A 24,080-nucleotide genomic window follows, 5' to 3' on the forward strand; every position below is an offset into this window, starting at 1 on the left:
AGCCTTAAAGGATTACTTTCCAGAAACCCCAGCTTCCATGAAATCCATTTTTTAGACTGAGCTAACAAATATTTGTCTTCAGGCAAGAAATCATGAGGTTCTCCTTTTCCTCTTCCACTTAAAATAAGAAAATAACATTTTCACCCATTTTGAAATGTCTTAAAGTGTTAAAACTTCTAAATCAGTGAAGAAAACTTGAAATACTGATTTTCATAAAGTCTGCTTGATCAAGGCAGCATGCAGCAATTAAGGCTTCATTTCTTTCTTTCCCTGTCTCAGAAATATTTCTGTTATGGAAAAGCATTACATTAAAAACAGGATTTTTGACCCATCGTGGTATGTTCTAAATTCAGCTATTTTGTTGAGTGGGGCAGGAAGTGTGATGCCAATTTTAATTTGATGACTTTGGTTTTCCATACCCTCTTTACTGTTAAAGGATGCACTTCTCCTAAAGGATGTACTGCTCCTAATAAAAAGATCACCAGAAAGAAATAGTGAAGATGGTGTCACTAATTGTATTCAAATGACAAACTAAAAGCAAAACACCATGCTTGCTTTTGCCTGATGGCTGTTATCTCTTTCTCTTTCTCTCTTTTTTTTTTTCTTTCTGGAAGCTATCTTATCTAGTAAATAGAATGACTTTGTGACAATCATGCTGGAAGATACAAATTTACTCTCAACTTCAGTATCCACACTTTCTCCATTCCCAAGGAATGAGAATCATCTTGGTGAATATTCTTCATGAATCAACTCTTTCTCAGTTGCAAATTATGTATGATTTCATTCAATAATATAATACCTAAAACTTTAAATCTGTAATCAGTTACAACAAATTCCTATTTTTCAGAGGTCTATATGCTGTTCCAATTTTGTCTTTATCATAATTAAAAGTTATTAATTATTAGATGTAAAGTAAAACTACTATTCTAAATGTATATTATGATTTTGGAATGTCCCTCTTTCAATTTCTCTTGTTTTTTTTTTTAATTAAAGTATAGTTGATTTACAATGTTCTGTTACTTTCTGCTGTACATTGAAGTGATTCAGTTATATGTATGTATTCTTTTTTTAGCTTCTTCTCAATTATGATTTATCAAAGGATATTGAATATAGTTCCCTGTGCTATGCAGCAGGACTTTGTTTATCCATTCTGTATATAGTGGTTTGCATCTGCTAATCCCAAACTCCCAGTTCATCCCCGCTTCCCTCTCCCCCTTGACAACCAAAAATCTGTATTCTATGTCTGTGTGTCTGTTTCTGTTTCATAGATAGATTCATTTGTATCTTACTTAGATTCCACATATAATGATAGCATATGGTGTTTGTCTTTCTCTTTCTGATTTACTTCACTTAATATGACAATGTCTAAGTCCATCCATGTTGCTGCAAGTAGCATTATTTCATTCTGTTTTTATAGCTGAGTAGTATTCCATTGTATATATGTACCGCAACATCTTTATCCATTCATCTGATGATTGGCATTTAAGTTGTTTCCATGTCTTGGCTGTTGTGAATAATGCTGCTATGAACATAGGGCTGCGTGTATCTTTTTGAATTTTAGTTTTGTCTGGATATATGCCCAGTAGCAGGATCACAGGATCATCTGATAACTGTATTTTAATACTTTGAGGAACCTCCATACTATTAGCCATAGTGGTTACACCAATATAGATTCCTACCAACAGCAGATGATGGTTCCCTTTCTCCACTCCCTTTCCAGCATTTGTTATTTGTAAACTTTCAATGATGGCCATTCTGACTGGTTGGAGAAGGAAATGGCAACCCACTCCAGTACTCTTGCCTGGAGAATACTATGGAGGAAGGAGCCTGGTAGGCTACAGTCCATGGGGTCGCAAAGGGTCGGACACGACTGAGCAACTTCACTTTCATTCTGACTGGTGTGAGGTGGTACCTCGTTGTAGTTTTGATTCATAGTTCTCTAATAATTAGCAATGCCGAGCATCTCTTCATGTGCCTTTTGGCCATCTGTATATCTTCTTTGGAGAAATGTGTATTTAGGTCTTCTGCCCATTTTTTGATTGGGCTATTTGGTTTTTGTTGTTGTTGAGTTGTGTGAGCTGTTTGTATAACTTAGAAATTAAGCCCTCGTTAGTTGCATCATTTGCAGATATTTTCTCCTAGTCTGTAGGTTGTCTTTTCATTTTGTTTATGGCTTTCTTTGCTGAACAAATGCTTGTAAGTTTGATTAGGTCCCAATTATTTATTTTTGCATTTATTTCTATTGCCTTGGGAAACTGAACAAAGAAAACATTGGTACGATTTATGTCAGAGAACGTTTTGCCTGCGTTCTCTTCTAGGAGTCTTATGATATCATGTCTTATATTTAAGTCTTTAAGTCATTGTGAGTTTATTTTTGTACATGGTATGAAGATACATTCTAACTTCATTGATTTACATGCAGCTGTCCAACTTTCCCAGCCCACTTATTGAAAAGACTGTCTTTTTTCCACTGTATATCCTTGCCTCTTTTGCTGACAATTAATTGACCTTAGACATGTGGGTTTATCTCTGGGCTCTCTATTCTGTTTCACTGATCCATATGTCTCTCTTAGTGCCAATACCACAATGTTCTGATTATAGTAGTTTTATACTACTGTCTCAAGTCTTGGTGGAGTGAGGGGCAGCGATGTGCTTCCTGCTTTGTCCTTTTTCTTCAGGATTTCTTGGAAATTCTGGATCTTTCATGGTTCCATATAAATTTTAGTATTATTTTTTTTCTAGTTCTTTGAAAAATGTCCTGAGCAATTTGATAGGATCACATTAAATCTGGACATTGAGTAGTATGGCCATTTTAATACTACTAATTCCTCCAACCCCCAAGAGCATGAGATGTCTTTCCATTTCTTTGAATCATCTTGAGTTTCCTTTGTTAATGTTTTATAGTTCTCAGCATATAAGTCTTTTACCTCCTTGGTCAGGTTTATTTCTGAGATTTTATTTTGCAGGATGGGAGGTGGGGGGGGCATTCAAACAGGGTTTTTCTTTTACTTTCTCTTTATGATATTTAATTGTTAATGTAAAGAAATACAACTAATTTCTGTATGTTAATCCTGTATTCTGCTACTTTGCTGAATTCATTTATTGGTTCTAGTAGTTTCTGTGTGGAGTCTCTAAGGTTTTCTACATATAGTATCATGTCATTTGCATATAATGACAATTGTTCCTCTCTCCTTATAATTTGGATACCGTTTATTTCTTTTTTCTTCTCTGATTGCTATGGCTGTGCTGTGCTTAGTCACTCAGTCCTGTCCAATTCTTTGTGACCCCATGGACTGCAGCCCGCCAGGCTCCTCTGTCCCTGGGGATTTTCCAGGCAAGAATACTGGAGTGGGTTGCCGTGTTCTTCTCCAGACTGGTTTGACTAGGACTTCCAACACTATGTTGAACAGAAGTGGTGGAAGTAGGCTTCCTTATTCCAGATTTTATTGTGAAGGCTTTCAGCTTGTCACCATTAAGTATTATATTGCTGTGGGTTTTTCATAAATAGCTTTTATTATGTTGAGATATGTTCCCTTTCTACCAACTTTTTCAAGAGATTTAATCATGAATTACTGTTGAATTTTATCAAATGCTTTTTATGACTACTGAGGTGATTATATGTTTATCTTTTCCTTTGTTGATGTGATATATTGCACTGATTGATTTGTATATGCAGAGCCATTCTCTTTCTTTTTAAAATCACTTTGGCAGGTACTGCAGAATTCGAATTTTGCTTGACTATGTGGGCACTAGTAGTTATGTCAAGTTAAAAATACATTACGGTACACAATTTCCAGTGATATGTTAACCTCAACATTGCCTCGTTATAGCCTCATCAGTAAAATATCACTATTTCAAAGTCTCCCAACCTCTATATTATTGGAAATGTGAGCCATAAAACTTATTGGTGTGGAGAACTGTTCTGTGCAATTTAGGATATTTAGCATCATCCGTGACCTCTACGCACTTGATGCCAATAGCACTTCTTCCTTACCACTACCTTTCCCCACCAATTGTGACAGTCCAGAAGGTCCCCAGACATTGCCAAATATCCCCCAGTTTGCAAAATATTCCCCTGCTGAGAATCACTGCTCTATATGAAAGATTTCTAAGTAGAAGTATTAATATTTACTAGTGTTAATAAAATATTTGCCTGGAGAAGGAAATGGCAACCCACTCCAGTACTCTTGCCTGGAAAATCCCATGGACAGAAGAGCCTGGGGTCGCAAAGAGCTGGACACGAAAAGAATTTCTCAAATATTGAAAATGTGAATGACTCTAATGTCTGCATATCAAATCTTCTTGCAAGACAGTTTCAAATTTGTTTAGTACAATGAAAAGGGGTCTAAATAATTTGTCAGTCAATGATCGTTGACAGTAATTTTTATGGTAGGTCTTTATTGATTTTCTAGAATATTTACTAAGTCCTATAAATTCAAGGGTAAATTTAAATAATTTTTTTGTTCTTACTGTGCACATATATTTGCAACTTTTGCTAACACTTACATCTATAAATATGGGAAAAATGGATTAGGATTGATTAAATGAGAATAATTGAATAAATGAAAATACTATTCTCATTTCAGCAATAAGTAATTTAATTTATTCAAATCTATGAGTCAAGTGAAGAAAACTAGCTCCATAAACTTTATAAGATACATTTCTAATGAAATGATACCCTTATTTTTAATATGTATTAATATTAGAAATATGTTTATTAATAGCTACTTTGCTCTAGTAATGGTTATAAAATAACTCATTTTGGAATAATTGTTAGAACAGTTGGCATTATGGCCACATGAAAAATAAAAAATACATTTAAATTTACATATATTTTAGGGATGTATGATTGTGAAATCAATAAGGTTTCAAAATAAACCTAATTTTAATATGAACTTCTGTAGGAGAAAAGGAATGAAAGTAAGCATTCAAGGGAAAAAAGAAATCAGCTTTTAGGCTTTTATAAAAGAACTAATTCATGAAAATATTTTAGTTTTATAGAGAAACTAACCATTCTAACCACTGTTGAAGGATGTGACCAACATAACCTTAAATGTGATATATTTTAGGTACACTGTCAGGAGCAATTGTAAGAGATTCTGATAAGGATTTATGCAGAACAAATATCAGGGGAAGTTTGATAAAGAATCATGAAGCAACAGAATATTAGAGTTTCCCTGATAACAAATTATGAAAAGTAGTACATTAGAGTGAGCTCAAAACTACTGATGCAAATTGAATATCTGCTGATTATTTACTAAGAGGGAGATATAGATAGATAGATAGATAGATAGATAGATATAGATATACACATACATAAAACAATTGTAGATTTAACTGAATATAAGTGGAACAAGAAATCTAAACTCTGTAGTCATCTGCAGTGACGTGACAGTCGCTCAGTTGTGCCTACTCTTTGCGACCCCATGGACTATACCCCATGGAATTCTCCAGGCCAGAATATTGGAGTGGTAGCCTTTCCCTTCTCCAGGGGATCTTCCCAACCCAGGGATCAAATCCAGATCTCACACATTGAGGGTGAATTCTGTACCAGCTGAGCCATCAGGGAGGCCCTGGTCATTTGCGGGCCCTACATAAATTTAGGATATTTGTGATGATCAAAAGCAAAACAAAAAATTCTCAACTAATTCTGTATTATTGATTTGTCATGTTACTTTAGGGCTTGACTTATTTTCTTCTTGACAGTGTCATATTTTAAAGTTTAGACACTATTGGATACCTAAAAGTTGCTGTGATACAGCAATCCCACTGCTGGGCATACACACTGAGGAAACCAGAAGGGAAAGAGACATGTGTACCCCAGTGTTCATCGCAGCACTGTTTATAATAGCCAGGACATGGAAGCAACCTAGATGCCCATCAGCAGATGAATGGATAAGAAAGCTGTGATACATATACACAATGGAGTATTACTCAGCCATTAAAAAGAATACATTTGAATCAGTTCTAATGAGGTGGATGAAACTGGAACCTATTATACAGAGTGAAGTAAGCCAGCAAGAAAAACACCAATACAGTATACTAATGCATATATATGGAATTTAGAAAGATGGTAACAATAACCCTGTGTACGAGACAGCAAAAGAGACACTGATGTATAGAACAGTCTTATGGACTCTGTGGGAGAGGGAGAGGGTGGGGAGATTTGGGAGAATGGCATTGAAACATGTATAATATCATGTATGAAACGAGTTGCCAGTCCAGGTTCGATGCATGATACTGGATGCTTGGGGCTGGTGCACTGGGACGACCCAGAGGGATGGTATGGGGAGGGAGGAGGGAGGAGGGTGGAGGGCTCAGGGTGGGGAACACATGTATACCTGTGGCGGATTCATTTCAATATTTGTCAAAACTAATACAATATTGTAAAGTTTAAAAATAAAATAAAATTAAAAAAAATAAATTATCCATCATTATAGTATATCAAAAAGTAAAAACTTTGCAACTATCTTAAATTAAAATCAAAGTATTATTAATAGTTATTCATGTAAAACTGTATTAAGAGGAGAGTATTCTTTTTGGAAGAAGGTTTTGCTATGACCAGTGCATTCTCTTGGCAAAACTCTATTAGCCTTTCCCCTGCTTTATTATGTACTCCAAGGTCAAATTTGCCTGTTACTCCAGGTATTTCCTGACTTCCTACTTTTGCATTCCAGTCCCCTATAATGAAAAGGACATCTTTTTTGGGTGTTAGTTCTAAAAGGTCTTGTAGGTCTTCATAGAACCATTCAACTTCAGCTTCTTCAGCATTACTGGTTGGGGCATAGGCTTGGATTACCGTGATACTGAATGGTTTGCCTTGGAAATGAACAGAGATCATTCTGTTGTTTTTGAGATTGCATCCAAGTACTGAATTTTGAACTCTTTTGTTGACCATGATAGCTACTCCATTTCTTCTAAGGGATTCCTGCCCACAGTATTAGATATAATGGTCATCTGAGTTAAATTCACCCATTCCAGTCCATTTTAATTCACTGATTCCTAGAATGTCAACAACATTCTAGGAATATACATATACACACACACACACACACACACACACACATACATATATATACATAGATATATATATGACATTCTAGGAATATACATCAGAGAAGGCAATGGCATCCCACTCCAGTACTCTTGCCTGGAAAATCCCATGGACAGAGGAGCCTGGTGGGCTGCATCCATGGGGTCGCGAAGAGTCGGACAGGACTGAGCTACTTCACTTTCACTTTTCACTTTCATGCATTGGAGAAGGAAATGGCAACCCACTCCAGTGTTCTTGCCTGGAAAATCCCAGGGATGGGGAAGCCTGGTGGGCTGCTGTCTATGGGGTCGCACAGAGTCGGACACGACTGAAGCAACTTAGCAGCAGCAGCAGCAGGAATATATGTAGATATATATATACGACATTCTAGGAATATACATAGATATATATGTATCTATCTATCTATGGTCAAACAGGCCATCTCCTGTTTGACGATTTCCAATTTGCCTTGATTCATGGACCTGACATTCCAGGTTCCTATGCAATATTGCTCTTTACAGCATCAGACCTTGTGTCTATCACCAGTCACATCCACAACTGGGTATTGTTTTTGCTTTAGCTCCATCCCTTCATTCTGTCTGGAGTTATTTCTCCACTGATCTCCAGTAGCATATTGCGCACCTCCTGACCTGGGGAGTTCCTCTTTCAGTATGCTATCATTTTGCCTTTTCATACTGTTCATGGGGTTCTCAAGGCAAGAATACTGAAGTGGTTTGTCATTCCCTTCTCCAGTGGACCAGATTCTATCAGACCTCTCCACCATGACCTGTCTGTCTTGGGTGGCCCCACGCAGCATGGCTTAGTTTCATTGAGTTAGACAAGGTTGTGGTCGGTGTGATCAGATTGGCTAGTTTTCTGTGATTATCGTTTCAGTGTGTCTGTTCTCTGATGCTTTCTTGGAACACCTACCATCTTACTTGGGTTTTTCTTCAGATTGATTATATTCTTTTCAGCCAAACATGGAGAGAAGCTCTATACAGTCAGCAAAAGCAAGACCAGGAGCTGACTGTGGCTCAGATCATGAACTCCTTATTGCCAAATTCAGACTGAAATTGAAGAAAGTAGGGAAAACCACTAGACCATTCAGGTATGACGTAAATCAAATCCCTTATGATTATACAGTGGAAACGAGAAATAGATTTAAGGCACTAGATCTGATAGACAGAGTGCCTGATGAACTATGGACGGAGATTCGTAACATTGTACAGGAGACAGGTATCAAGAAAATCCCCATGGAAAAGGAATGCAAAAAAGCAAAATGGCTGTCTGGGGAGACCTTACAAATAGAAAGAAGAGAAGTGAAAAGCAAAGGAGAAAAGGAAAGATATAAGCATCTGAATGCAGAGTTCCAAAGAATAGCAAGGAGAGATAAGAAAGCATTCCTCAGTGATCAATGCAAAGAAATAGAGGAAAACAACAGGATGGAAAAGACTAGAGATCTCTTCAAGAAAATTAGAGATACCAAGGGAACATTTCATGCAAAGATGGGCTTGATAAAGGACAGAAATGGTAGGGACCTAACAGAAGCAGAAGATATTAAGAAGAGGTGGCAGGAATACACAGAACAACTGTACAGAAAAGATCTTCACAACCAAGATAATCATGATGATGTGATCACTCACCTAGAGCCAGACATCCTGGAATGTGAAGTCAAGTGGGCCTTAGAATACATCACTATGAACAAAACTAGTGGAGGTGATAGAATTCCAGTTCAGCTCTTTCAAATCCTGAAAGGTGATGCCATGAAAGTGCTGCACTCAATATGCCAGCAAATTTGGAAAACTCAGCAGTGGCCACAGGACTGGAAAAGGTCAGTTTTCATTGCAATCCCAAAGAAAGGCAATGCCAAAGAATGCTCAAACTACTGCACAATTGCACTCATCTTACACACTAGTAAAGTAATGCTCAAAATTCTCCAAGCCAGACTTCAGCAATACGTGAACCATGAACTTCCAGATGTTCAAACTGGTTTTAGAGAAGGCAGAGGAACCAGAGATCAAATTGCAAACATCTGCTGGATGATGGAAAAAGCAAGAGAGTTCCATAAAAACATCTATTTCTGCCTTATTAACTATGCCAAAGCCTTTGACTGTGTTGATCACAATAAACTGTGGAAAATTCTGAAAGAGATGGGGAATACCAGACCACCTGACCTGCCTCTTGAGAAACCTATATGCAGGTCAGGAAGCAACAGTTAGAACTGGACATGGAACAACAGACTGGTTCCAAATAGGAAAAGGAGTATGCCAAGGCTGTATATTGTCACCCTGCTTATTTAACGTCTATGCAGAGTACATCATCAGAAACGCTGGGCTGGAAGAAGCACAAGCTGGAATCAAGATTGCCAGGAGAAATATCAATAACCTCAGATATGCAGATGACACCACCCTTATGGCAGAAAGTAGGGTCACAAAGAATTGGACATGACTGAGTGACTGAACTGAACTGAACTGAAAGTCAGTATTGAAAATGATTCAAGAAATCATTCAGGAAAAATACAAATAAGCAAAAGAAAATCAGCCACTTGATATTATCCAAAATGCCAGTTTAAAATTTATAGAGATAGCATAAAAGATCAAAAGAGAGAAGTATTATGAAGAAGATTTTTTTTATCTAGTTGATCATTTTTATCTAGTTTTTTTAATCAAGTTGATTGTTGATCTTCTGTGTTTACTCATGTGATTTAAGAACTGATTATTTCCTCCTAACCATCACAAGCTAGTCTCTTTTCCCCAGGTGTGGTAGGAAATATTACTATGAATCATGAATTTCAAACAGTTATTATTTGTGGATAATCATATGTTTCAACATACTCATGCCTCTAAATTTCAAAGATTTTTCATCTGATATGATCATCCCTATATCACTAGAAATTTAGATATTTTTATATGTAAGTGAAAAAATAGAGTTATAACGTGTAGCTAAGTCTCTAAATTATGTCTTCTGATTTCAATATAATTTATGAATAAGTATAAAGTCACAACTTGCGTAAAACTCAGGATATAAAGAAGGAAGGAGGAGCTTTTTAGGAACAATCAAATTCGCTCATAATGTATGTTTTCAGAATAGTACATCAGCAAACGACTTTTTTGCAGGTCATGGAAACCTGATTTAGCAATGCTTTTGTGTTCAGAAAAGTAAAATTATAAATACATCTTGAAAACAAATCTTTCAGATGCATAAGGATAATTACTGTAATAATAGACTAGCATAAGGCAAAGGATAAAACTAAAGGTGTCTATTTAATCCACTGTGCTCCTTCTTGAGATATGAAATTTGGATTCCATTGTCATTTTTCTATAGCAAACCTGAGAGGTGGATATTGTATTGGATAGGTTAATAAGCTGAAGAATATTTTTGTGATCCTCTCTCAATAATATCAGAATTTTAAATAAGTACATTATAATGAAGAACATGATTGTCATTTCGATATGAACTTATTTAGGATATCTTGAAAATTTTTTCTTGGCATAAACTAATCAGTAATATTACAATAAAAAATTCATAGTTGTTCTTTTCAACTACTTTAAGAAATCTGTCATGTCAAAAATACTAAGTTTAGCCTCTAAATGCATTTTTCATTATATTATGTAAATTAGTCATTTTACTTAAGGATTTCTAATAATTTGAAGATTTTGAGTTGTCTTCAATAAGAATAATGAAAGTTCAGATATTTTCAAAAATTGTATAAATGATGGTAGAACAATTGGGTTAGATTCCAATTAATTGAAAATTACTAGGGATGAAGGGAGAAGGCAATGGCACCCCACTCCAGTACTCTTGCTTGGAAAATCCCATGGACGGAGGAGCCTGTTAGGCTGCAATCCATGGGGTCGCTAAGAGTCAGACATGACTGAGCGACTTCACTTTCACTTTTCATTTTCATGCATTGGAGAAGGAAATGGCAGCCCACTCCAGTGTTCTTGCCTGGAGAATCCCAGGGACGGGGGAGCCTGGTGGGCTGCTGTCTATGGGGTTGCACAGAGTCGGACATGACTGAAGTGACTTAGCATAGCATAGGGATGAAGGACACCTCTAAAGAAAATATTCACTCCAAATTGGAATTTGAAAATTTATCTGCTAAATCTATCAAAACATAATAAGAAAAAAGAAACAGGTATGCTAAATGAGTTATATGTCTAATTCAGTACAATTCAGGGAAATACTATTTTAAGTCAGTCAGATTAGGAAATATATAATATTTGTTACCTAAAATCATAAGACTGCAAAGACACCTAGACATATTTTTAGTGATTTTACTTTACAAAATCTTTTTAAGTTATCCATCATGATTTCCAAGAAAGTCAATGAAACTGTTTGCTTTAAATTTTGTAAAGATAACATAAAAGGAGAAAATAGCAGAGACCTGAAGAAGATTATAACACTTAATTTCAATTTGAAATAAGATGATCATCTTTTGTATTTATCCATTTGTATTCATAACTATATTTCCCTGGTAACCATCTGAGAAGACATGTATTCTCTTTCTACAACTCAGTATAAAACTTTTTTCTGATGGTATGTTTTTATGACAATGCTAAAGCATAAAAGAAGGTGCTTCAGTTAAAAATGAGTGAGTACTTTAGTTTTGGTTTCTTGTACTCACACATGTAGACCATGTATCACTACAAATCATGTACCTACTGAAAGGAACCCTGCAATCCCAACTGCCAACCATAACATGGTTTCTTTTGTCTTTACAAAAATGTAAGCATTTTAATATATTACAAAGGGTATATCTTCAGCACCATTCCCATGTTTATAATTATAATTTTCAACCATTATCTTAATGTTTAACATCCTTCACTATTATGGTGCATGCTTCATTAAGCTTCAGTGTTACACCTTTTTGATACATAATTCCTTTTGTTCTATCACTCTATAACAAGTGATTCAAATTGATTCATATTGTTTTTATAAATTATAGTTTGGATTGACTTGATGCCTGAATTGTGACTGACACTTCTCAGACATTTTTGTGTAACAGAAGCATTCTTTAATTAGGGTGAAGCAGTAATCGGAAAGTACTAGGAAGGTGGTATTACTGCTACTAAATAATCCCAGATATTTGCTTTTGAGGCAATTGATAGGTTTTCCTTTTCTCACCTTTTTTTGTTGAAAGTAGTCATGGTTGCAAATTCTGTTGGCAAATGAAATGGAAACCAAAGTGACTTAGTAGGCCTTAAGTTCTGCCAGTTACAGGTGAGAGACTTTACAGCCAGTATCAGAGTTCCTACATCCTCTTTCCTCTGCTGCATGACTTCGAGCTGCATATTGGTGGGAAGCCTCAGTCAGGCTCAGTGACTGCTATGAGAAGAGACATCCTGCATGCATATGCACATACCCAGACCCACAGTGGATATAGAGCCTCCATGATATATAAAACTTGACCATATTAATCTGCTGGCATGTTTTGGTTGTCTGATACCTCACCACAAACTAGTATAATCTCACTGATTCAGAGTGAAGAATTAGACTGAATTTTATGTATAGGATAATAGAAAAGCCTTGAAAGAAATACAAAAATGATTTTAATAATAACTGGGATTGTAAAAGTATTTTTATTATACTATGCATCATTATAAAATCATGTAGAAGTAACACAGAAGTTAGAAACACTGTTATTGTGAACATTAGATTTATACTTATTACAAAAATTCTGTTTTTTGTCTACATGTGCTGGGGACATAATGTTGAAGTGATCAGACTAGACCTCTGCCCCTTGGAATTATATTCTATAGGGGAAGTCAAATGTGAAATGTAAGAGAACTAGTTTGTAAAATAATTTCTAGCAAAAAATACTGCTATTATCAAAGTTATGTGCTCTAATTCCTACTAGCGACAATTACTTTGAAAAAGTCCATTTAATAAATTTACAGTTGTTCCTTGAACAGCATGGATTTGAACTGCAGCGGTCAACCTACTCATGGAAATTTTTCGTTAGTAAATACTAGAGTATTATATGGTCTGTAGGTTGGCTGAACATGTATAAGGGCCAACTATAAGTTACACAAGGATTAACCCTCTTTGTTGTTCAATCGCCAACTGTACTTACTTATAAAGACACATAATAATTATATTTATGTTCAAGCCTTACTGAAAAATGAGCAAACTAGCAAAACTCATTCCCCAAATAATTTCCATCTTTCTCTTTCTCTTCGTGAAGAGATTTAAAATACCGATTTAAGCAATATGCTAGATCCTCAGTCTCCTTTGCATCCTTTCTGGGCCACTGAAACTACTATATAAGCGGTCATTGATGATCTCCAGTCTAGTCACAGACTTGGATCTGTCCGAAGCCTTTGTTTTTCTTCTTGGGCAGCTTCAGCCCTCTCCATTACTTTACCTATATCTGTTCCTCAATTATTGTTTTACTTAGATTTTGCGAATTGAAATCTCTAGTCATAGACTTTGTTGTGATATCCTTTCAAATGTTTCTGAACATTTTAATATATCTTTAATGCTGAACATAACTTTAATCAAATATATTGACCAAAATAAAAGAATTTCTCTGATTGATCAGTTGATTAAATTGTGTTAAATTTTCAATATTAGCTTGCTTCCCTGGTGGCTCAGTGGTAAAAAATCTGCCTCCAGTGCAAAAGAGGGGGTTTCGATACCTGGGTCAGGAAGACCCTCTGGAGAAGGAAATGACAACCCACTCCAGTATTTTTGTCTGGGAAATCCCATGAACAGAGGAGCCTGGCAGGCTATCATCCCTGGGGTTGCAAAAGTCAGACACAATTTAGCAACTAAATAACAATAGAGTATTGAGGAGTATTTAGTTGTCTACTGAATAATTTTAATTAAAACCTGCTTATTTATATTAATATTATCTCAGAGTTAAAAAAATGATTATCCTCCATTATAGTTTTATTCTAAAAGATGTTTGAAAGCTAGTTCAATTGATTCTTCTTTTAGTTAAATTAAATCTTATTTTTTCCAGACACTCTCACTAACCTGTTTCATGGCCCTTTCCCTCATGTATGTAATTTGAAAATTTTACAGATGGTCTCAGTATTCTTTCTCCAGTATACATAAGTGTACCTACAGTTCAGATTGTCGAAAACCCTAGTTAACTAACTCAGATTCCTTTGAAGAACAGAAAAATATTTATTTCTTTGTCTAGTATTTCATTGTCTAGAAATAAGTCAAATTTATACTTAAATACTTGCACATTTTATCTTGCCGACTATATTACTAAAACTTTGAGGGATTATTGAATGATGTACTTTGTTTTCTAAAGAATTTAACATCTGTTTTGTACTTCCTGTGCTCAGTCATCATTTAATTACTGATTTTTCAGTAACAGTTTTAGCAAAATTCTGTGGCATTGTGAAAATGTATATATTTTGTTGGGCCCAGATAGGGCTGGGAAAAGGTAATAATTACTTTTTTATGCATCAGAAGTATAATAGCAGTAACACACACTAACACCCACACACATATGCACACACACACCACATTTTATTTAGTCAAAATAATAAAACAATATTTAGATATAAAGCCAGCATAAATTTTCACATTTCTCTTATTGTTCTTTTGTTATTTTTTATCACTTTTTTTCTTTCTCTTGTATTTGGATGCCTAAGGAATTTTATTATACTACAGACTATAAAGCACATTCCTTTTTGTCACTTGAGAGAGTATATCATTTTATATTGAATCACTTTTGCATGGATTTTACTAGGATTAATTGTTTTGCATTTCCATTCGAATCTCCTCAGCTCACTTAATAGGTTCTTTTTTCCTAGGCCTCAATAATTTTATCCCTGATTCTAAAACATAATGAAGTAATGCCTGCAGGCAGTATTAAAATGCCCTGTGGTATTTCTGTTTCTGATACCATAATTCATAGGTTTAGTACAAACCATAAATAATCGTTAGATGTAAAACTAGAAGATAAATTTTGACTTGGGATTTTTACAAGTGCTAAACTAGTTCTGCTGCTGCTGTTGCTGCTAAGTCGCTTCAGTCATGTCTGACTCGGTGCAACCCCATAGATGGCACCCCACCAGGCTCCCCTGTCCTTGGGATTCTCAGCTTAGTTAAATTTTACTGCTTTTTTAAAATTTGTAGATGCTAATGCACTAATTCTGCAGTTTGTTGTATTCAGAGATATGCTAAATTTTGAGAACATACATTAGTTATCTGGGGTCATATAAAGTGTCCTATTTCAGAAAACAACTACTTTTTTTCTAATTTTCTTTTATTTCTGTTAAGGAAACTCTACCATAAATTATGTTGTCATTAAAAATAATTCTGAACTAAATTACGTATTTGTGTTTGCAATGCTATGTGTTGAAAGTCACTTTTCACCCTCACATTTTTAAGTAATGTAGATTTGCTTGATATACCATTTGGGGTGTTTTGGTACTTCCTAAATAATTGGAAGGGACGTGCATGTATATACACCAGCTTTTCAGGAGCACTGACTTTTAGTTCACTAAATATATAGCCAGCATGGTATTAAGGAAAATAGAAACTACTTGGTTTATTTTAGGGATTTATTTAACTCAATGATTTTGAATAAAAAATAGTGGAAATAAATTTTTTCTTGTTTAAACTGTTATCTCAGTAATGAAACTCTTTAAATCATAAGTTTTGATTGACGTTTTCAACAGTTTTTCTGAAGGAACCTTGTATGTAAAAAAGGCAAACATATTCCTACTGTACGTGATCATAGCTCAGTTGGTAAGGAATCTTCCTGCAATGCAGGAGACCCCGATTAGATTCCTGGGTCGGGAAGATCTGCTGGAGAAGGGATAGGCTACCCACTCCAGTATCCCTTGTAGCTCAGCTAGTAAAGATCTGCGTGCAATGCAGAGAGACCTGGGTTTGATCCCTGGGTTGGGAAAATCTCCTGGAGAAGGGAAAGGCTACCACTCCAGTATTCTGGCCTGGAGAATTCCATGGACTGTATAGTCCATGAGCTTACCTGGTGGCTCAGATGGTAAAGCGTCTGCCTCCAATGCTGGAGACCCGGGTTCGATCCCTGAGTTGGGAAGATCTTCTGGCGAAGGAAATGGCAACCCACTCCAGTATTCTTGCCTGGAGAATCCCACAGATGGAGGAGCCTGGTAGGCTACAGACCATGAGGTCGCAAAGAGTCGGACACGGACACGACTGAGCGACTTCACTTTCCACTTTCACTTATCGAATCCAGGTCTCCCGCATTGGAGGCAGACGCTTTGACCTCAGCCACCAGGGAAGCCCTTCTATAGTCCATGGGGTTGCAAAGAATCCAACAGGACTGAGTTCAACTTTCACATGAAGTAAAATCAATTTATTTAGCTTTTACCTTGAGATGATTGCTGTATCTTGAAAGGACTAATATGTATATATCTACTATTTAGAAGAAAACATGTTTTTATTGGTGATCAAGAGTTAATATTAAGTACACAAAGTAAATCTCTATCTCTTCAACAGATAATCTCGAAATAAAAATGAAAAATTCTCAGACTTCATTTTAATAGTTAATATGAGGGTTGTTCAAACTCCATCTGATAATCATGTTTTTTCTTATATAGTTTGACAATATAATATGTTAATGTCTTCCTCATAGAATAGAAATATTTGCCAGAAATGTTCATTACACATGTGTTAACAGAGCTCCAACTATGTTTGGTGCATCTTCTATGCTTAATGAGCTTAACTAAAATCAGAGAGTGACTCCATATTTGTGAAGAGATAATCAGAGTCTGAATAGCAGTAATGATTTGGGAACATGATAATTCTCATACGAATTAAGTTCATCAAAATCTTGTTTGAAGATATAACTTCTGTTGATCCAGAATTTTTTTTTTTTTTTAGCTTATGTGATAGATTCTCAAGTTTGTATGCCAAGAAATACAAATAAGGATGTTCATTATACCAATATTTGTAGCAGAAAATTTTTTTAAATCACTGTCCTTTGTATATTAGTATTTTTAGGGCTGCAAAAACAAAATACAGTAGACTGCAGGACTGAAACAGCACACATCTATTTTCTTACAGTTCTATAGACTAAAAGTTTAAAATCAAATTTTGGCAGCTTACTTGCTCCTGAGGACTCTATTGTTGACCTGCAGATAAGTGTCTTCTGTGTCCTCACGTGACCTTTGCTCTCTGATTTTCCTTGGTGTCTCTTCGTCTTTTTAAAAGGAGACCAACTATCAGGTTAGGGCACAACCCTCATGACATCATTCACCTTAATTACCTCTTTAAAGGCTCTGTCTCCAAATATAGTCCATGGAAGGTGGTTGTGGGAGGGGAGAGTTTTAATGCACAAATTCTGGGCAGGGACACAATTCCGTCAATAATGATCAACCAAAACGTATTTTGGTCAACATACACAATAAAATATTTAATAGCAATGAAACTAAGTTACATCAGTCAGCTTAATCTATGTTTATGCTGTAATAACAAGCGATCCCAGTGGCTTGCCATGAAGTTTATTACTCTCTCACACAACATCATAGATTAGCCTCTATTTTTTTTCCTAACCTTTGCACTCTGTAGATAAATTGTCAGAGATATTTATATATGGATCATCAAGCTTTCCATGAAAAAGAGAAAGAAATCACAAAGACATACCACTGACACTCATCACTTCCCTTCAACATTTCGTTGTCTAAAAAAAATCGTATGGCCATTACAGACATCAATAGGACACACATAATTCTCCCACTGGAGAAGGAGAAAATATTTTATACTCTACAACATAAAGAAATCCATTTCATATTTTTAGGTATCAGAAGAGATAAATCTCACATGGATGTGTGATAAAAAAGGAAGCTGAAGACAGATACAGCCTAATATGGCACTAGCATAAAATACAACTGAATACTTTCAAGATATTTATTCAATATCACTATAAAAGCATGCAGGGGAAATAGTACAAAACTGGGCTTAGTGGTTAACTTTTGAAGAAAGCCTGAAGATGTGTTTGGAGAAGCGTGCAAATGTGTGTGGTATTATGCTGTGTATGTTTTTCATGTTTGAAAAGATTCAATATATGAACACTATAAAAAAAGACCATAAATAGTTGTTATGAGGATAAAGAGATCTCTTTTGGATTTTCTTACACATATTAATAGTTTATTGTTATTTTTAGTATTGAATTAAATATGACCATAAGATCGCCTGATAAACTTTCCTATAGTTGAAAACTTTTGAAATGTAAAAATTTTTCCTGTTTCTTTATTTATGTATTTATCTCCTGGACTTTGTGCAGCTTAGAGAGTTATAGAAGGTACTAATTTTTTACATGAACTGTGCCTAAAATGGTAAATGTACTACTAAAAATAATACATGTTCTTTAAATTCAATTTCTTCCTGTATTATATAGGTTTAAGTTTCCTAAAGCACACAAGGGTTACTTTTTAAGAGAAAAAAGTAAAATTCAATTTAAATTTCTGTGTCTTACGCTGCCCAGTTATCAATATTTCACAAATACTCAACTTTGGAATTTTTACATATGGATGTGACGAAGTCACAAAAGGGCAAGAAGGTTTAAGACATTGCCAAAAGTGCTGTTAAATGGGGAACAATAGTGAATACTGTAGTTGCTTACTTAACTGCATTTTCCTCTCGTTTTCTTACTAACAAAATCTTTCTTAGTTTGAAGTAGCAACAGAAGATGAATAAGATGGTGGTAGGGGAGAGGAATCTTCAGGAATCTTTTTTCTTTCTTATAATAGGAAAACCCTTTGACTGTCCTTTTTCTTCCTTCTCAAACGAAATGTTAGTGAGACGACAATGTTTGGGGTTGCAGGATTCATTTCTTCACTGTTAAATAATGAAAAAACTGCACAGACGTGAACTTAGAACCCTGCTATTATTGTACTACTGGAAGGACTTCAGTCTACCTCCAGACGTTTTGTTATATGAGGGGGGAAAATGTACTTTTATAACCCATTCAAAATCATGTTTATGTTTTATTTTAGTCAAAATTAATCCTGATTTTAGAATCAAAGCTAATTAAGTAAATTTCAAAGGAAATAGATATGGTGGACAGATTGGAAGCCAACAGACTAGGTAGGAGAGAATTAGGGAAAACTCGATTGAGAGCTGGGTTCACGAAATGCAGCCAACTGATTCTAGAATTAATTTCTAAATGAATAAATGGCTGTCAACTTCAAATAGACCAGAAGTATTTCCCAAAATCCCTGCTCCATTTTTATGTTCAACTTAGTCTCACTTTTCCACAGTGAAATCTTCACCCTCTGCAGATTTCCACTTTCTGTTGCTTCTGACTCCTTGCTTTCATAAGGAGATATTCCCTCTTTATAAAGAAAAGAGAAACTCCTCAGTAATAACTTTCTGAAGATCATCTGCGGATCAGTCTGTTTCACCTCCCTCCCTTTTACAATCCAGAGGCTCTTCCTCTTATCTAAGCTACTCTTCCACCATTTCCTAAGGCCAATATTCCTTCTCCAAGAATCAGTTTTCATTTATCCTTTCTATCTCCTTTGAAATTACTACTCAAGTGGCTTTTTTAAAAACTGTAAACTCTTTCAAGATGTATTTGACCAAGTTAGTTGTCTTTTCTTTCTGTTTGTCCACCTTTTGTTTATTATAGTTCTTTTCAAATTCTTAACACATGTTAGATATTTTTATTTTGAGAAATGTTAGATATCTCAGTAGTAAACATTTTTCTCACCCTGCCCTATGTATTTGTATGCTTTTTAAATTGAAATATAGTTGAATTACAATGTTATTTTTGGTATATAGCAAAGTGATTCAGTGTTATAAATAAATATTTTCCCAGATTATTTCCCATTAGAGGTTACTATAAGATACTGAACATAGTCCCCCGTGCTATACAATAATTCCTTGTTGCTTATCTATTTTATGCATAGTACTTTGTATGTGTTAATTCCATGCTCTTAATCTATCCCTCCCCCTTCCCTTTCCCCTTTGGTAACCATAAGTTTGCTTTCTGTGTCTGAGTCTGTTTCTATTTTGTGTATAGATTCATTTGTATCATTTTTTAGGTTCATATATAAGTGATATCATATAATATTGTCTTTTTCTGACTTCACTTAATATGATATTCACTAGGTCCATCCATATAGCTGCAAATGACAATATTTAATTATTCTGCATGACTGAGTAATATTCCATTGCATATAACATATACCACATCTTATTAAGCCAATTGTCTGTTGATAGGCACTTGAGTTGTTTCAATGTCTTGCCTATTATAAATGCTGCTGATATGAACATTGGGGTGAGGGGTATATAACTTCTAGAATCAGAGTTCTTGTCTTTTCCCAGGAGTGGGATTGCTGGATCATATGATAGCTGTAGTTTTAGTTTTCTGAGGACCTCCATAGTGTTTTCTACAGTGGCTACCAATTTACATTCCCACCAACACTGTAGAAGGGTTCCTTTTTCTCCATATCCTCTCTGTCTTTTGTTACTTGTAGACATTTTGATGATAGCCATTCTGACTAGTGTGAAGTGATACCTTATCGTGGTTTTGATTTGCATTTCTCTAATAATGAATGATGTTGAACAGTTTTCTTTTTTTATGTGCCTGTTGGCCATCTGTATGTCATCTTTGGAGAAATGTCTATTTAGGTCTACTGCCCATATTTGATGGGATTGCCTTTTTGATATTGAGTTGTATGAGATGTTTGTGTATTTTAGATATTAGCCTTTCATTTGTATAATTTGTGATTTTTTTTGATGGTTTCTTTTGCTATGCAAAAGTTTTAAAATTGTATTAGGTCCCATTTCTTTATTTTTACTTTTATTTATTTAGTCTTAGGAGACTGATTAAGAAAATATAGCTATAATTTATACCTGAGAATGTTTTGAGTATGTTCTCTTAAAGGAATTTTATGATTTTAGGTTTTATATTTATGTTTTTAAAGCACTTTGAGTTGATTTTTGTATATGATTGGAAGAAATGTTCTATTTTTTTAAATTTACATGTAACTTTCCAGCTTTCCTAACAGCACTTGTTGAAGATACTGTCTTGCTTCACTGTATATTCCTGCCTCCTTTGTCATAAATTAATTGACAATAGATGTGTGGGTATATTTCTGGGTTCTCTATTCTGTTCCATTTATTTATATATCTGGTTTTATACTGATACCACACTGTTTTGATTACTGTAGCTTTTCAGTACTGTTTAAGTCTGGAAAATTTATGCCTCCAGCTTTTTTCTTTTTCCTCAGGATGGCTTTGACAATCCTGGGTCTTTTGTATTTCATATAAATTTTAGGATTATTTATTCTAGTTCTGTGAAAAATGTCATGGGTGTTTTAATAAAGATTGCATTAAAACTATAGATTGCTTTGGTAGCTTGGTCATTTTAACAATATTAATTCTTCTAATCCAGATCTTGGAATATCTTTCCATTTCTTTAAATCATCTTCAGTTTCCTTTATCAGTGTTTTATAGTTTTCAGTGTCGAGGTCTTTTACCTCCTTGGTTAAGTTTATGCTTAGGTACATTTTTGACATGATTTTATACGGGAGTTTTTGTTTTCTTTTGCTTTTTTTTACTTTCTCTTTCTGATATTCCATTGTTAGTGTAAATAAATGCAGCAGATTCCTAGTACATTAACCTTGTCTCCTGTGCTGTGCTAAGTCACCTCAGTTGTGTCCAACTCTATGACCCTAGGACTGTAGCCCACCAGGCTCCTCTGTCAATGGGATCCTCCAGGAAAGAGTACTGGAGTGGGTTGCCATGCCCTCCTCCTGGAGATTTTTCTGACCCAGGGATTGAACCCATGTGTCTTATGTCTTCTTCATTGGTAGGTGTGTTCTTTACTACTGTTGCCACCTGGGAAGCCCCACATATCTGTGTTAGTAAATCTAATTCCTATTTCACAATGACAACATAAATCCAAGGATAGCCTGTAAGGAAACTTTTTTCCCTCAAAAATCTAGATACGTAATTCAGTAATCTGAATGTAATCGTTATACTGGGCACATTTCTTACCTATTAGTCTGCCAGACTAATAATAAAAATGACCACAATTTGTAACTGAGGACACTGAGTAACTGGAATTGTTCTAAGAGTGGGAAACTGACCATAATGACTGCAAAAGCAAACGCAGACTTCCTGACACTATTTCTGGGGTTATTAATAAGCAGCTTTCTTAATACTTGCTGAATTCACTAATTACTTCGTGTAGATACTTCAGGGTTCTCTTTGTGGATTATCATGTCATCCTGCATATGGTGACAGTTTTACCTTTTCCTTTCCAATTTGGATACCTTAATTTCCTTTTCATGTCTGATTGTTGTTACTAGGGCTTCCAATACAGTGTTGAGTAGAAGTGGTGAGAGTGGGCATACTTGTCTTGTTCCTGAATTTAGTGGGAAGTCTTCCAGTTTTTTTTTTTTTTTAACTTTATATAATTTAGCATTAAGTTGGTTGTGGGTTTGTCATACATGCCTTTTATAATGTTGAGATATATTCCCTGTATACACACTTTGGTGAGAGTTTTTATAATGAATGGAAGTTAATTTTATCCAATGTTTTTTATGTAACTATTGAGGAAATTTTGTGTTTTTTGTCTTTCCTTTTGTTAATGTGGTGTATCACATTGATTGGTTTCTGTGTGTTGAACTATCCTTTTGACCCTGGAATCAATCCAACTTGATCACAGTGTACAAATTTTTATGTATTGTTGGATTTGGTTTGCTAATATTTTATTGAGGATTTTTGTATCTGTATCCATCAAAGATACTGGCCTTTAATATCCTTTCTTTTTTGTAGTATCTTTGCCTGGAGTTTTACTATCAGAATGATGATGGATTCATAGAATTAATTTGGGCATGTTCCCTCCTCTTCAATATTTTGGAATAGTTTGAGAAGGATAGGTGTAAGTATTTCTTGTTAAGTTTGGTAGAATTCCTCAGTGAAACTGTCCAGTTCTGGAATTTTGTTTACAGAGAAGTTTCTTTTTTTTTTAAATTACAGATTGTATTTCACTTCTAGTGATTGTTATGTTCAAATCGTTTCTGTTCTTGACTCAATTTTGGCATGCTTATGTTTCTAGACAATAGTCCATTTCTTCTGGGTTGTCTAGTTTGTTGGCATGTAGATATTATTTACATGTTAATGTTATTTCTTATGACTTTTTGTAGCTTTATGGTATCAGTTGTTAATTTCTCCTTTCACTTCTTATTTTGTTTATTTATCTTCTATGTCTTATCTCTTATTTTCTTGTTGAACCTGACTAGAGTTTTGTTTTGTTTTTTGTTTGTTTGTTTTCCTATATCAGTCAGTTCAGTTCAGTCACTTAGTTCTGTTCGACTGTTTGCAACACCAGGGACTTCAGCATGCCAAGCTTCCGTGTCCATCAACAACTCCCAGAGCTGGCTCAAACTCATTGTCCATCAAGTTGGTGATGCCATCCAACCAGCTTATCCTCTATTATCCCCTTATCCTCCTGCCTTCAATCTTTCCCAGCATCAAGGTCTTTTCCAAGGAGTCAGTTCTTCCCATCAGGTGCCCAAAGTATTGGAGCTTCAACATCAGTCCTTCCAATGAACATTCAGGACTGATTTCCTTTAGGATTGACTGGTTGAATCTCCTTGCAGTCTGAGGGACTGTCAAGAGTCTTCTCTAACACCACAGTTCAAAGGCATCTATTCTTCATTGCTCAGCTTTCTTTATGGTCCAGCTCTCAACATCCATACATGACTACTGGAAAAATCGTAGCTTTGACTAGATGGATCTTTGTTAGCAAAATAATGCCTCTGCTTTTCAATATACTATCTAGTTTTGTCAGAGCTTTCTTTCCAAGCAGCAAGCATCTTTTAATTTCATGGCCATGACATTATTCCTGTATTTTTTTTCCCCAAAAAATCCTGTTCTTGATTGTACTGCTCTTTTCTACTCATTTTAGATCTCTGTTCTAATGAAAAGCTCTCTGATCTTTATTATTTCCTTTCTTCTACTGACTTTTTTTTTCCTGTTTCTAATTCCTTTAGATGGTAGGTTATTTTGTTTGTTTTTGATTTTTCTTATTTTTCAAGGATGTCTTATATAAATGAACTTACTTCTTAGAACACTTTTG

At 35.1% G+C, this 24,080-nt stretch overlaps 1 protein-coding gene across 40 annotated transcripts in view; it reads left to right on the forward strand.

Moving 5' to 3' along the window:
• LOC129633625 (uncharacterized) overlaps nucleotides 1–24,080 on the forward strand; it is a 176,388-nt gene that overhangs the window by 23,613 nt on the left and 128,695 nt on the right. The window contains exon 4 of one of the 40 annotated variants that reach the window (XR_008705118.1): nucleotides 615–1,956. The exons of 34 other annotated variants lie outside the window; for them this stretch is intronic. Coding sequence is in view for 1 of the 6 variants with exons in the window: in XM_055555431.1 (XP_055411406.1) it covers nucleotides 8,014–9,252 (1,239 nt within the window). In the remaining 5 variants the exon portion in view is untranslated. Of the gene's footprint in view, nucleotides 1–436; nucleotides 456–614; nucleotides 1,957–8,007; nucleotides 11,137–17,783; nucleotides 18,844–22,774; nucleotides 22,881–24,080 lie in introns of those variants that run through there. 5 more of the 40 variants (XR_008705140.1, XR_008705144.1, XR_008705117.1 and 2 more) reach the window with 5 other exon arrangements.

Source organism: Bubalus kerabau, chromosome 19 (genome assembly GCF_029407905.1).
Source record: "Bubalus kerabau isolate K-KA32 ecotype Philippines breed swamp buffalo chromosome 19, PCC_UOA_SB_1v2, whole genome shotgun sequence".
In the NCBI taxonomy this organism is placed as follows: Eukaryota; Metazoa; Chordata; class Mammalia; order Artiodactyla; family Bovidae; genus Bubalus; species Bubalus kerabau.